The sequence below is a fragment of the Ranitomeya variabilis genome, chromosome 6, assembly GCF_051348905.1.
Source record: "Ranitomeya variabilis isolate aRanVar5 chromosome 6, aRanVar5.hap1, whole genome shotgun sequence".
Taxonomy (NCBI): Eukaryota; Metazoa; Chordata; class Amphibia; order Anura; family Dendrobatidae; genus Ranitomeya; species Ranitomeya variabilis.
In genome coordinates this window covers 367,619,131-367,634,432 of record NC_135237.1, presented here as the reverse complement: position 1 = coordinate 367,634,432, position 15,302 = coordinate 367,619,131, and the positions used below count along the sequence as shown (strand labels likewise).

At 43.1% G+C, this 15,302-nt stretch overlaps 1 protein-coding gene across 2 annotated transcripts in view; it reads right to left on the bottom strand.

Moving 5' to 3' along the window:
* The window catches only part of CARMIL1 (capping protein regulator and myosin 1 linker 1), a 352,298-nt gene that overhangs the window by 82,926 nt on the left and 254,070 nt on the right, over positions 1–15,302 (bottom strand). For both annotated transcript variants that reach the window (XM_077270002.1, XM_077270003.1), the window contains exons 23-26: positions 13,602–13,695; positions 7,435–7,533; positions 4,594–4,722; positions 4,371–4,499 (exon numbers count right to left, since the gene is read on the bottom strand). In XM_077270002.1, coding sequence (XP_077126117.1) covers positions 4,371–4,499; positions 4,594–4,722; positions 7,435–7,533; positions 13,602–13,695 — 451 coding nt within the window. The remainder of the gene's footprint in view (positions 1–4,370; positions 4,500–4,593; positions 4,723–7,434; positions 7,534–13,601; positions 13,696–15,302) is intronic.

Below are 15,302 nucleotides of genomic sequence, written 5' to 3'. Positions count from 1 at the left end.
TGTACTACAATGTCAACAAAGCAGTGCGCATGCGGCGACTATCGCCATTATCCCTATGGCCGGCGCGTGCACACTGCTATGTTGACTACATTACTTCAATAAAACGGCACCAGAGTCAGCACGTGCACATGCCGCGATCTCCGGTGCCATTTTACTGAAGACACTGTATAAAATGTACCAATAAAAATGCTTGCCACCCGGGCGTAGAATGGGTTCAATAGATAGTTATTACTATAATGGCCTACTGCTTATCCTACAAAAAGAAAAACTTAAAAGGATGTCAGTTTTAAAAATAAATAAAAAAATGCAAAAATTCTGCAGCCTGTGAGGTTCTTATGCTGCGACCACCACATCCAGTGTTTACACACCGTACGGATGTATGCAGATGCGTTGTTTTGAAACGCCCACCGACCGCACGGGAACGCGACAAGTTGCGTTTTGTGCGGACGGTGGGCGCATCAAAACGACAAATCTGCATACATCCGCATGTCCTGCGCAGTCAATGTTAAAGACAGGTACGCAGGACGAATGCAGAAGTACGCGGAAGTAGAGAGGGCTCAACGGAGGACTACGCAAAGACCCCGAACACAAATCTGAACCCGGCCTAACATGCATGGAAGCCTTTAGACGCAGTCTTCCCAGATCACACTGAAAAAGCCTGTTCTGAACCTCTGAGGGGGCCTTTCCTTTTTTCTGTATGTTCTTACGATAAGCAAATAAGGAAATTAGCATATTATGAGCCCTAAACTTAAAGTATCTCTGCAATTGAGAGTAGAAATAAAAAGTAAAAACTAGGTCTTAGTCAGCTCTTCAAAAGGTAGCCAATTTAATATGAAACTGGCAGTAACCTCAAATTTATTCATGGTTGAAAGCCTCAAAGGAGGTTGTTCTCCAGACATCTCCACTAGGCGAGTCCGTAATTACACATCTTACTTTGGTCTACTATGTGGTGCCCTATAAAAAGCACATTAGTTTTTAAGATACATACACTGTTCATTAACCACTGCATTATGCCAACTCAACCTATACCATCATTAAACATTACGGGTTCATTGGTAGGGACTATAAACCAAATATGTCGTGACCCATACTGTTCATCATACATAAACAAGACTAGGAAGTAGAACGTAACATTCCAGGCTTTAGAAATGGTCAAAACTTGGCATCATAAGCCATGCTGAATTAGGCTATGTGCACACGTAGCAGATTTTTCGTGTTTTTTCGCGTTTTTTGCTATAAAACCGCGAAAAAAACGCTCACATTAAGCATCCTATTTAATAGAATGCAATCCGCATTTTTTGTGCACATGCTGCATTTTTTTCCTGAGCGGAATCGCATTCCAGAAAAAAATGCAGCATGTTCAAGGCTAAGTGCACACGTTGCAGAATTGCCGCAGAAATTTCCGCGGCAATTCTGCAGCTCCTGCTCGGGTATATCGCATGCGGAATTGGCATGCATATTCCCACAGAAAACTAGCGTTTTGCAAGCATAATTAGCTTGCAGAATGCTAGCGTTTTCCAAGCGATCTGTAGCATCACTTGGAAAACTGATTGACAGGTTGGTCACACTTGTCAAACATAGTGTTTGACAAGTGTGACCAACTTTTTACTAATGATGCTGCCTATGCAGCATCAATAGTAAAAGATAGAATGTTAAAAATAATAAAAAAAAATGGTTATACTTCCGCAAACAGCCAATCTCCTCAGCGGCTTCCGTTCCTATAGATGGTGTGTGTGCAGGACCTTCGATGACGTCGCGGTCACGTGACCACGACGTAATCGCAGGTCCTTCACACACACCATCTATAGGAACGGAAGCGGCCACGTGCACATCTATAGGAATGGAAGCGGCCACGTGCACCACTGAGAGGCGGGAAGACTCCGGGGCCATCAGAGGGTGAGTATATCACGATTTTTTATTTTAATTCTTTTTTTTTTTTTTTAACAATTATATGGTGCCCAGTCCGTGGAGGAGAGTCTCCTCTCCTCCACCCTGGGTACCAACCGCACATGATCTGCTTACTTCCCGCATGGTGGGCATAGCGTTTTTTTCGCGGTTTTTCGTTCTAAAAACGCTATAAAACCACAAAAAAAAAAAGCGCTCACATTAAGCATCCTATTTAATAGAATGCAATCTGCATTTTTTGTGCACATGCTGCATTTTTTTCCTGAGCGGAATCCAGAAAAAAATGCAGCATGTTCAAACTCTTTTTAGCATCACAGTTTTGCTGCAAAAATATGCATATTTCCAATAGTAAAACATGTAACCTCTAACATAATGCAATATTACAACTAGAGCATTAAACATGTATGGGATGTGTGTGTGTGTGTGTGTGTGTGTGTGTGTGTGTGTGTGTGTGTGTGTGTGTGTGTGTGTGTGTGTGTGTGTGAGAACTATATATAAATAAGAAATGAACGGATCTTGAACATTAATACGCAATTGATGAAAGGATCCGCACTATTCGGAGACAACTGTATGATCCACGGAAAAAGGCAGGATACTTCAATTCTCTAGGAATTATTTATGCAGATATTACAGCATTGCTTCCATACTAATGAGGTCATTAGGCTTCTTCTAGATAAACCCATGCTGGCTTGGCTGCACTTTATGCATTATAGGCAGTCAATTAGTGTATACACTGAGATTATCGCACAGTGATATCACCCACTTATCACTCCCAAGTATTAATATTGTGTAATAGATATATTGCGTGGTTCAATAAAACCTCAACATATCCACAGCAAAACCTCACTACTTGTCTTTAATTGTGCTGTACTGCATTTATTCAGTGCCATTATGTATTTTCATGTACAGAATTAAAAGGAACCTGTCACCCCCCCCCCAGTCGTTTCAAACTAAAAGAGCCACCTTGTGCTGCAGTAATGCTGCATTCTGACAAGGTGGCCCTTTTAGTTCTGGGTGCTGTAACCAGGGAAATAATCAGTTTTATAATTTGTCAGAAATACCTGGTCTTCAGTCAAGTAAGCCGGCGTTTCCCCCCTGCTTCAGACAGCACACAGCTGTCACTCACATCTTCTTGGCGCCGGGCGCCACCTCCTCCTCACCGCTGTTTTCAAAGTAGCCAGCGCCTGCGCTCTTTTCCCCTGCCTGGTGCAGGCGCAGGGAGCGCTGCCCGTCTTTCCTCATATGCAGTCCAGCTGACTGCGCCTGCGCGGCCGCCCTGCCTGTGATTCCCAGCCCCGCAATGTGAGTAAATCATAAGTCACTGCAGGGCTGGGATTCACAGGCAGGGCGGCCGCGCAGGCGCAGTCAGCTGGGCTGCATATGAGGAAAGACGGCCAGCGCTCACTGCGCCTGCACCAGGCAGGGGAAAAGAGCGCAGGCACTGGCTATTTTGAAAACAGCGGTGAGGAGGAGGCGGCGCCCGGCGCCAAGAAGATGTGAGTGACAGCAGTGTGCTGTCTGAAGCAGGGGGGGGAAACACCGGTCTCCTTGACTGAAGACCAGGTATTTAGGACAAATTATAAAACTGATTATTTCTCTAGTTACAGCACCCAGAACTAAAAGAGCCACCTTGTCAGAATGCAGCATTACTGCTGCACAAGGTGGCTCTTTTAGTTTGAAACGACTGGGGGGGGGGGGGGTGACAGGTTCCCTTTAACAGACCGGAAGAAAGTTTATTCAGCTCTAGCCATCCTTCTTGGTGGTAGGACAGCACTTGCCTTCCAGTTTTTCTAAATCCTTAATACAAGGTTCTACAAAATTCTAGGTCATCAGCCCAACTTGTAATTTCCAATAGGTTTTTCAAGACTTTAATATTGGTGATTTATTATTATTAATTATTATGGGTCATCAATATCATATCAGCGTGTTTAACTCTCCGTAACACTGATTAGCCGGTTAAAGGGGCTACGGAGAACTGGAAGTGGCACAACTCAGTAGTGGCCATAAATAGTACTGCAAGCTCTCTCAATATATGAGTGGATGGGAGTTGACAGTACCGTTTATAGATACAGCAATATTGTTGTGACTGAACAGTAGCCTGTACTCCGATCCACTTATATTTGGAGAGAGCTTGCAGTGCTACTTAAGGCTACAACTGTGAGCTGGGCCAATTCCAGTTCTTCAAGGCCCCTTATGTCAGCTGATCCATGTTGGTGCAGGGAGTTGAACCCTCTCATGAGGACTGATGACCTAAAAAATGATGGATCACCAATGGTTAACAGAGCTGTGCCACTTCAAGAGCTCCTTGGTCCCTTCAATCAGCTGATCATAGAGGCACGGGTGTCATCACAAACATCTGATATTGATGACATATTCGAAATATAGAAGTCAAGGAAATTCCCTTTAAATTGAAAAAAAAAAAAAAGCTTTGTGCCAAGCTTCAGCCCACCCATAACCAATGATACCTTCAATTGATCATCAACAACTCTGGTGACTTCTCCTGCCATGGACTCCAAAGTCTCTTGAATGGGGGTTGGTAAATTATTAGCACCGGCCCATGCTGCTCCTCCAAGGTGATACAAATTTGGCAAAAGCTGCAAGAGACAAAGGAATATATGCAGGTATCACTGCCACAAGTGAAAGCTATTTAATTAAAATACATTGATACCCATTCTAATCAGGACGTACTGTTTTTGAATTCTTAGCATCGCGCATGATTCTCTCTGCGGACTTGACATCCTCTAGGACAAAATCAATGCCACAGTTTCTTAGCGAGTTTAGGTGATCTTGAACTTTGACACAAATACGGTCAATCATCTGTAAAGCAGAAAGTTACAGCTATGTGAATACAAACCAAGTAGATTTTAAAACATAAAAAAGTAACATTTATTATTTTCCCATTAAATGTACAGTATGACTAAACGCCTATGCTCTGCTATTACCATTCATGATCACTCCCAGCAATCTAAAAGTTAGTTTGCTTTAAGATAGCATCAAAAAGGTAAAGACAGGAAAAAAAACATTCAATGATCTTGTTTAAAAAAAAAAAAATATATATATTATACATATATATATATATATATATATAATATAATAACCTTTATTGACAAGGTCATCATGGCTTGCATTTAGGACAGAAGCAAGGTCATTGACACAAACAAAGATGATTTGAATCAGTAGATCGTGGAAAAATAATTTCCACAATTGTATGTGTTTAAATAAAATGTTCGTGTTCTGACATAATCTTATAAATGTGTCCCTACTGTGTCCTGTGTAATGGCTGTGTCTGATCATACCACATCTCCTGGGTAGGGGACAGGAGAGCATGTGATCACAGCTGCTAATTTCTGTGAGGTAAAACATTTCCCTGCCTGTTTTTAACCCTTCATGACCTTGGGATTTTCCGTTTTTCCGTCTTCGTTTTTCGCTCCCCTCCTTCCCAGAGCCATAACTTTATCTTTCCGTCAATATGGCCAGGTTAGGGTTTATTTTTTGCGAAACAAGTTGTACTTTTGAACGACATCATTAGTTTTACCATGTCGTGTACTAGAAAACGGGAAAAAAATTCCAAGTGCGGTGAAATTGCAAAAAAAGTGCAATCCAACACTTGTTTTTTGTTTGGCTTTTTTGCTAGGTTCACTAAATGCTAAAACCTGCCATTTTGATTCTCCAGGTCATTACAAGTTCATAGACACCTAACATGTCTAGATTATTTTTTATCTAAGTGGTGAAAAAAAATTCCAAACTTTGCTAAAAAAAAATAATTGCGCCATTTTCCGATACCCGTAGCGTCTCCATTTTTCATGATCTGGGGTCAGGTGAGGGCTTATTTTTTGCGTGCCGAGCTGGCGTTTTTAATGATACCATTTCGGTGCAGATACATTCTTTTGATCGCCCGTTATTGCATTTTAATGCAATGTCGCGGCGACCAAAAAAACGTAATTCTGGCGTTTTGAATTTTTTTCTCGCTACGCCATTTAGCGATCAGGTTAATCCTTTTTTTTATTGATAGATCGGGCGATTCTGAACGCGGCGATACCAAATATGTGTAGGTTTGATTTTTTTTTTTAATTGATTTATTTTGAATGGGGCGAAAGGGGGGTGATTTAAACTTTTATATTTTTTTTATTTTTTTTCACTTTTTTTAACTTTTTTTTCTTTTACTTTTGCCATGCTTCAATAGCCTCCATGGGAGGCTAGAAGCTGGCACAACGCAATCGGCTCTGCTACATAGCAGCGATCATCAGATCGCTGCTATGCAGCAGAAATGCAGGTGTGCTATGAGCGCCAACCACAGGGTGGCGCTCACAGCTACCGGGGATCAGTAACCATAGAGGTCTCAAGGACCTGCAGAAGCATCGCTGACCCCCGATCATGTGACGGGGATCGGCGATGCGCTCATTTCCGGCCGCCCGGCCGGTTAAATGCCGCTGTCTGTGTTTGACAGCGGCATTTAACTAGTTAATAGCGGCGGGTGAATCGCGATTTCACCCGCCGCTATTGCGGGCACATGTCAACTGTTCAAAACAGCTGACATGTCCCGGCTTTGATGCGGGCTCACCGCCGGAGCCCTGTATCAAATCAGGGTATCTGACCTTGGACGTACTATCCCGTCCGAGGTCAGAAAGGGGTTACGCAATGTTTTACCTTAAAGAAAGACTCAGCTGTGATCCTGTGCAGTCCTGTCTGTATACTCTCTTGTGTTCTTCTCTGCTGAGTAGCTGTGGTATGATCAGACCATATCCCTGTACGGTCAGACACAGCCATTACAAAGTACACAGCATGGGCACAGTTGTAAGATTATCTCAGCACAGGAACATTTTATTTAAACACATCCAATTGTGGAAATTATTATTATTCCAAGATCTTTTGATTAAAATGATCTTTTAAAGGAACAATCAGAATGGGTTCTGTTAAGTTTCCGCTTAGCTTTTTGCCGTGAAGAATAGTGTTGCAAGCCATTCTATTCTTGTTATCAAATGTGACCCTAATGGAGAGCCCCAGTGCAAGTGTGAACATAGAGCAAGTAAATAAGATCAGTCAGCGCCACCAACTGATCTGCCATAAAAGTGGTTTAATTAAGAGCTGCTCTGCTGTCATGGAGCCGCTGAATTGCCAGCAGGAGTGATTGAGTGACTGATCTAAGCTACTTGACGGTTGCCAGCCCATTAATTTCTTCTTGCTCTGTGAGCACGTGGATGCAGTAATTACTACTAGAGTGTTGAGGCGCGTGCAATGAGAGATTACCTCCCAACACCTGTACTAGTGAGAGAACGTACTTTATGGCGAGAGTTGGCGTGCAATTTGTATGGCCCCCGAAAGATGGTATAAAAATCCAAATGGCAAAAAAGGAAGAAAAACCAATTCAGCACAGAAACGTGAGTTATATGTGAACATATATCACTTTATTGGTTACAAATTATTACGATATTAGGATTTTTTGGTTTGGTACCGAATAAAAAAAAAAAATACAGTATATAAAATATGGTAAATGGTAATCCATGTCCAGATTGAATACTGGCGGCTTACATGCTGTGTAGTGCTGGTGACAATGCTCTGCTGCAGTCGGTAGGCCTGCTCCTGAAGGTACTTTCTTGTTTCATGGTTCCTCAGCAAATAGTTTTCAATCTTTGAAAGATAAAAAAAAGAAAATGAAGAGACATCAAAAGAACTTGTTTTTACCATGGTAAACACAGAATGCGAGTAGATCACCGAGATCATTAACCTTGTATTTCAATACAAAGTCTGATTACCTTGGAAAAAGGTTACTATGCTAGAAGAGGCTTAAATGATATCTAATGTCTTTAAATTGATTTTTTCATTACAAGAATTAATGACATGCGTAGGCCAAAAACATTGAGGTTTAGAACACAATATAAAATCATTTAAATGTTCCCCCAACATTAAGCGAAATATACGAGCTAAAATGTGCACTGGATATCGACGTTCCTCTCGAATTCCCAATTTGAGGAGGACAGACTTTGAGGGAGGACCAGCTGTACATTAAACCACTTACAGCCGACACAAAGAGAGGAAAAAAGAGAAGACGAGCACCTGTAGTAAAAGGTATAACATTAAAAGGGAATCTGCTGACTTATTCCCTTTAACCTCAGCGCCTAATTCCGTACAGGTGACGATCAAACTTATAACCTGGAAAAAAATACCAAGTACCCATGTTATATACCATGTACAAGACTGTCCAGATTGAATACTGTGTGGCACTTTGTAATACACTGCTCAAAAAAAATAAAGGGAACACTTAAAGGGAACCTGTCACCACGTTTTTGGAAGATGGGATAAAAATAGCGTTAAATAGGGGCAGAGGTGGGCATTACATTAGTGTGTTTGTTATGCGTTTATTACCCACCTAAGTTGCCGAAATACCTTTGCAAAGTCTCCGTTTTCGCCTGTCAATCAGGCTGGTCTGGTCAAAAGGGCGTTGTCTTCCCCCAGATTTTGCGTAGTTTTCCGTTGGTGGCGTAGTGGTGTGCGCATGCCCAAGGTCCCGAATCCTCTGCCAGGGGATTTAAAAGAGCGCGCTGTTCGTTTTCATTGGTGATCGGTGGACGCGGCCATCTTCCTTTGGCCGCGCGTGCGCAGAAGCGGCGCTCTGCTGGCCGCGGCTTCAGGAAAATGGCCGCCGCGATATCCATCTGCGCACGCGCGGCATCCCGCGGCCATTTTCCTGAAGCCGCGGCCAGCAGAGCGCCGCTTCTGCACACGCGCGGCCAAAGGAAGATGGCCGCGCCCACCGATCACCAATGAAAACGAACAGCGCGCTCTTTTAAATCCCCTGGCAGAGGATTCAGGACTTTGGGCATGCGCACACCACTACGCCACCAACGGAAAACTACGCAAAATCTGGGGGAAGACAAGACGCCCTTTTGACCAGACCAGCCTGATTGACAGGCGAAAACGGAGACTTTGCAAAGGTATTTCGGCAACTTAGGTGGGTAATAAACGCATAACAAACACACTAATGTAATGCCCACCTCTGCCCCTATTTAACGCTATTTTTATCCCATCTTCCAAAAACGTGGTGACAGGTTCCCTTTAAACAACAGAATATAACTCCAAGTAAATCACACTTCTGTAAACCCAAACTGTCCACTTAGGAAGCAACACTGTTTGACCACCAATTTCACATGCTGTTGTGCAAATGGAATAGACAACAGATGGAAATTATTGGCAATTATCAAGACACCCTCAATAAAGGAGTGGTTCTGCAGGTGGGGATCACAGACCACATCTCAGTACCAATGTTTTTTGGCTGGTGTTTTGGTTACTTTTGAATGTTGGTTGTGCTTTCACATTCGTGGTAGCATGAGATGGACTCTACAACCCACAAGTGGCTCAGGTAGTGCAGCTCATCCAGGATGGCACATCAATGCGAGTTGTGGAAAGGTTTGGTGTTTCTGTCAGTGTAGTATCCAGAGGCTGGAGGCGCTACCAAGAGACAGGCCAGTACACCAGGAGACGTGGAGGGGGTCGTAGGAGGGTAACAAACCAGCAGCAGAACCGCTACCTCAGCCTTTGTGCAAGGAGAAATAGGAGGAGCACTGCCAGGGCCCTGCAAAATGACCTCCAGCAGGCCACAAATGTGCATGTGTCTGCACAAACGGTTAGAAGCCAACTCCATGAGGATGGTCTGAGTGCCCGACGTCCACAGATGGGGGTTGTGCTCACAGCCCAACACCATGCAGGACACTTGGCATTTGCCACAGAACACCAGGATTGGCAAATTTGCCACTGGCGCCCTGTGCTCTTCACAGACAAAAGCAGGTTCACACTGAGCACGTGACAGACATAAGAGTCTGGAGACTCCGTAGAGAGCAAGCTGTTACCTGCAACATCCTTCGGCATGACCGTTTTGGCAGTGGGTCAGTAATGGTGTGGGGTGGCATTTCTTTGGAGGGCCGCACAGCCCTCCATGTGTTCGCCAAAGGTAGCCTGACTGCCATTAGTTACCGAGATTAGATCCTCAGAGCCCTTGTGAGACCATATGCTGGTGCAGTTGGCCCTGGGTTCCTCTTAATACAGGGCAATGCCAGGCCTCATGTGGCTGGAGTGTGTCAGTAGTTCCTGCAAGATGAAGGCATTGAAGCTATGGACTGGCCCGCCCGTTCCCCAGACCTGAATCCGATTGAACACATATCTCACACCATCCACCAACGTCACGTTGCACCACAGATTGTCCAGGAGTTGGCGGATGCTTTAGTCCAGGCCTGGGAGGAGATCCCTCAGGAGACCATGTGCCGCCTCATCAGGAGCATGCCCAGGCATTGTAGGGAGGTCATACAGGCACGTGGAGGCCACACACACACATTTGAACATCATTTCCTTGTCCTGAGGCATTTCCACTGAAGTTGATCAGCCTGTAATTTGATTTTCCACTTTGATTTTGAGTATCTTTCCAAATCCAGACCTCAATGGGATATTCATTTTGATTTACATTGATCATTTTTATGTATTATTGTTCTCAACACATTCCACTATGTAATGAATAAAGATTTGCAACTGAAATATTTCATTCAGTGATATCTAGGATGTGGTATTTTAGTGTTGCCTTTATTTTTTTAAGCAGTGTAGAATAAATACAATAGCTAAAAAAGTAATGTAAAGAGAAAAAGGGACAGGAAATGACCCCAAACACAAATTATCTACATGCAATAACATTGGCTAATGGGAACAAACTAACACCATGCTCCTATGGCAGTGGTGGTACTAACTGGGAAATTAACCCGAGCATTTAACTGCAGTTTTATCCATATGATATAACTAGTGGAGTAAATAACAGGCAACGGAAAAAGGGAAGTGGAACGCCAAAGACTGTTTCAATAAAATATATATAAATTCTTGATTAGAATATATTACATTTAAATGTTCTTTGGAGTGCTGCCTCCATTCTTTCTCTTCCCTGGATTTACTTCTGGTGGATACATGTTACCATAATCCACCAGGCTGTGTGAACCCAACTAGTGTGTATGTGGACTAGGGGTGCTGTTCACATTGATGTTTATAAGTACAGATGCAAATTGCCTCTTCAGAGAGGAAGATGACTAGAACTCAATAGCGCTACCTGTTGGAAGCAGCGATCCTCGGTCCAGAGCCTCTTACCTAGCCAAACCAGATCTCCACTTTGCACTGACGAGGGGCAATACCTCAAAACATTGTGTCTGCAAATTGAGATTCTGATTTGGCTTATATTCCAAGTCATATTGCAAGGCTCATTAAAGGGTCGATAGTGACTTCCAACAGGTGGCGCTATAGACTTCTAGTCCTCTTCCTCTCTGAAGAGGCAATTTCCATATTTAATTTCCCAGAGAAGCATTGGACGGTGAATAAGCCTCCTTACATTGGCATGCCAGGGCCAGTATGTCACTCATCATAAGGAGAAATGTTACTCCTTAGACCGCAGTCCAGAGCCTATCACCTTGCCAAATCAGATCTCACACTTTGCACTGATGAGGATCAATAGCCCGAAACACCGTATCTGCAAGCAGATTCTGATTTGGCGAATAAGCCTCCTTACTGGCATGCCAGGGCCTGTACGTCACTCTCTACAAGGAGAAATGTTACCCCTTAGACCTCTGTAAGGATATTAATTCAGTGACATAACCTAGTTGTGTGCTTGACCATCATGCAGATGAGCAGGTAGCGGTCTGTGTGGCCTTAAATGAAAAGGAGCTACAATTTAAAAATCCTGTTAACTGACTTACTTTTATACTATGCTAAGCAGGAACCATGAAAACACATTCTGATGCAAAGTAAGTTATACCAAGTTATAAGTGGCATTTCCTATGTCATTAGCATCCCGAACTGAGTCTCAATTTCCAACTTCAGATAAATATGGAAATCCTAAGAAGTTTCCAAGATCAGTATTTGGCGAGTTTTTGATGTTGCAGATTTCCTGCAGGATTTCTGAACCAATTAGTTAAATTACGTTACATGGGTTTTCATTGCATTTTTTCGTTCACTTTTTCATGTGTTTATTACATTTTTTTTTAGTCGCTTTTTTTGTCTCCTTTTGGAATACTCTTTTTAGATAAAGATGCTTTGCTTTTATATATTTCTGTGCAGATTCTGCATTTCTTGGCAGAAAAAGCAGGTCAGAATCTGCGTCTTTTTTTGGTATGTGCACACGTTGCAGATTTTTGTGCGGATTACTTCTTTTTTTTTACCCCTGCAGATTTCTATTATGGAATGGGTGCTGAAACGCAGCAGATCTGCTAAAAGAATTGACATGATCCTTTTTTTAATCTGCTGCGTTTTCCGTGCAGATTTTTCCTGCACAGTCATCACAGCATTTTTTTTTGCCATTGATTTACATTGTACTGTAAATCACTTGCGGATCTGCAGCGTTTCTGCGCGGAAAAAAACGCTGTAGATCTGCAGGAAATCTGCAACGTGTGCACATAGCCTTAGTGTGTTTCTGCTGCAGAAAACCATTAAAAACACACGTGCATTTTTATCTCCTGCTTTTCCTTATCTCCTTCAAGTCAGTGGGAAAAAAAAAAAAAGAAATATAACACATACTTCCTACAATGTAAGTTGACATGTTAAGGCTATGTGCACACGTAGGAAGGGTCCTCTGCGGGTTCTCCCACAGTGGATTTGATAAATCTGCAGGGCAAAACCGCTGCGGTTATCCCTGCAGATTTATCTCGGTTTGTCTTACTGTTTCCGCTGCGGGTTTACTCCTGCACTTGTTTTACTATTGATGCTGCATATGCAGCATCAATAGTAATGCTAAAAATAATAAAAAAAGGTTATACTCACCCTCTGACGTCCCGATCTCCTCGGCGCTGCACGCGGCGGTCCGGTTCCAAAGATGCTATGCGAGAAGGACCTTTGTGACGTCACGGTCATGTGACCGCGACGTCATCGCAGGTCCTGCTCGCAAAGCAACCCTGCGACAGGACGGCCGCGTGCAGCGCTGAGAGGCGAGTATATCATTATTTTTTATTTTCATTTTTTTTTCCCACAAATATGGTTCCCAGGACCTGGAGGAGAGTATCCTCTCCTCCACCCCGGGTACCATCCGCACATGATCCGCTTACTTCCCGCATGGTGGGCATAGCCCCATGCGGGAAGTAAGCGGATCAATGCATTCCTATGTGTGCAGAATCGCCGCGATTCCGCACAAAGAAGTGACATGCTGCGGATTGTAAACTGCTGGGTTCCCGCACGTTTTTTTTCCGCAGCATGTGCACAGCGTTTTCGGTTTCCCATAGGTTTACATTGAACTGTAAACTCATAGGAAACTGCTGCGGACCCGCAGCTGCAGAAACGCTGCGGATCTGCAGCAAAATCCGCAACGTGTGCACATACCCTAAGGATTTCAAAGATGCACCGCAGGTCAATTTACGCAGAGTAAAAAAAAGCACAGTTGGCGTGACATTTCTTTAACTCCCGTTCACTTCGTTGGGAAATGTAAGCGGCTGCATTTTTTGCACAGAGAAAATACACAGCACCAAAATCCCACAGAATAGTCATCTTGGGAATTTAACAAAACTTTGTTTTAGCTGACTTTACTTTTACTGTAAGAATAGACCTACAATTCGCTCCCAGAAGGGATCTCGGATCTGGTAAGTAACCTGTATTTATACTGTTCTCCATTCCAGGGATGTCTCCTTCAGCCCACAGACCATGAATGGAGAGGAAGCTGTGACTATATCAGACAGTCGTCATCTTACCTTTTGTAAGGCTTCCTCTGTTTTTTCTGGGTTGGTCTTCAGTGCTTGGGAAGCATCATTTATAGGTATAGGCATAAACCGCAAAGTATAATTCCTAAAACACAAAAGTTTATACTGTTACAATGCAAAATATTGAATAATTCAGCTTTAAAGGGAACCTGTCCCGATTCATGCTGCCTTTACCAAGGGCAGCATAAATCAGCCTGGCTACACGATTGCAGGTAGCTATGCTCCAGAGTTTCAGAGAAAATATACTTCAAAGATACAGCCGGGGACCATATTAGGAGAGGAGACTAGTCTCCACTGCCAGAGGCATTGGGAGAAGGTGGCCATGGGTGGCACCATACTAGTCTCCTCTCCAGCTTTGATCCTTGGTTGCATCTTTAAAGTATATGTACTGAAACACCGGAGCGTTCCAGAGAAAAATATACATCACCGCAATCCTGCATCGAGGCTCTGATTAATGCCGCCTGTGATGTTTTACCATAGATAAGCCATGTTACTTTTGGGTTTTCTTCCATGGCATTGTTATAGGCAGTTTTTGTCTTTTTGGATTGTCATGTTTTAAGTAAATTGCTTTGTTTTTTCGATACTTCCTGATATTTGGCTTTGACGAAAACTTTAATCGATCTAGTCATATGCAGAAAACTTGCATTCTTAGGGCATTTCCGCAGAAGAAACGCACTATAAAGGCATGTACCGTATGTTTTTCTTTTTTAACCTGTGCATTTTTCGAATCGAATATAAAATTCTATGTTGGGGGGTCAACATAGGGGGTCACAAAAAAAAAAAAACGCATGTAAGACTTCATTTACACTATTTCTACTGTAAAATTACTTGTTCAGATCTTTTCACATTTTTTTCCCCAGGTTTCAAAAAAATGCCTGGTGGAGGGAAGGAAAGTGCAGGTCACTTTTTTAAGCATCTCTTAATGAAAAACACTACATGCTATTCACTGTCCAATGAAAAAACAAATCACACTCTTCAAAAATGCTTTACAAAATCTAAAACTCACCAAAGAAAAAGCATTTCCTGAAGCAGCAGATCTGCTGTTTTTGACCACTCCAAAAAATGTGTGCGTATAGCCTAATCTTTAATTAAAGATGAATATTTTTAAAGTCATGGAAAAGCTGGATTCATATAATGCCGATTCTAAGGCAGAGAAACAAATTTTCAAAGTGAGAATGCCCAATTCATCAGGTCTAAGTGATCTATGTATGTAGTTTACATGGTAAAACCTGGTGACAGATTTATATGACATTTATTCTACAGCTGGTTTCAAAACATCTCTCAAATTGTTCCATTCATAATACGTAGGCTTGGACTGGCCCACAGGAGAACAGGAGAATCCTTCGGTGGGCCCCTGTGCAAGAGTAGGCCACCACTCTCTTATATGAGCAGTACTTGGCACTATATAGGTAAACAGGTTGTCTGGTCAAAACAAATAAACATGTAGTCACTCTCCCCGGCCAGTGGGCACAGCCTCGATCCATACACTTGTGCTGAGCACCCAGTCTAGAGAACCAACCGTCTAGTGGGCGTGGATGACTAGAGGCCACGGCCTCATTCCATACACGTGTACAGCGAGCGAAGCAGTGCCGACTGGCCGGGAGTATGTACTGCGGGGATTCAAAAGTCTGCAGTCACACAGAGAGACCTGCAGACTTCTCTGATTGAAAGGGGTTGTCCGATAAAAACAAT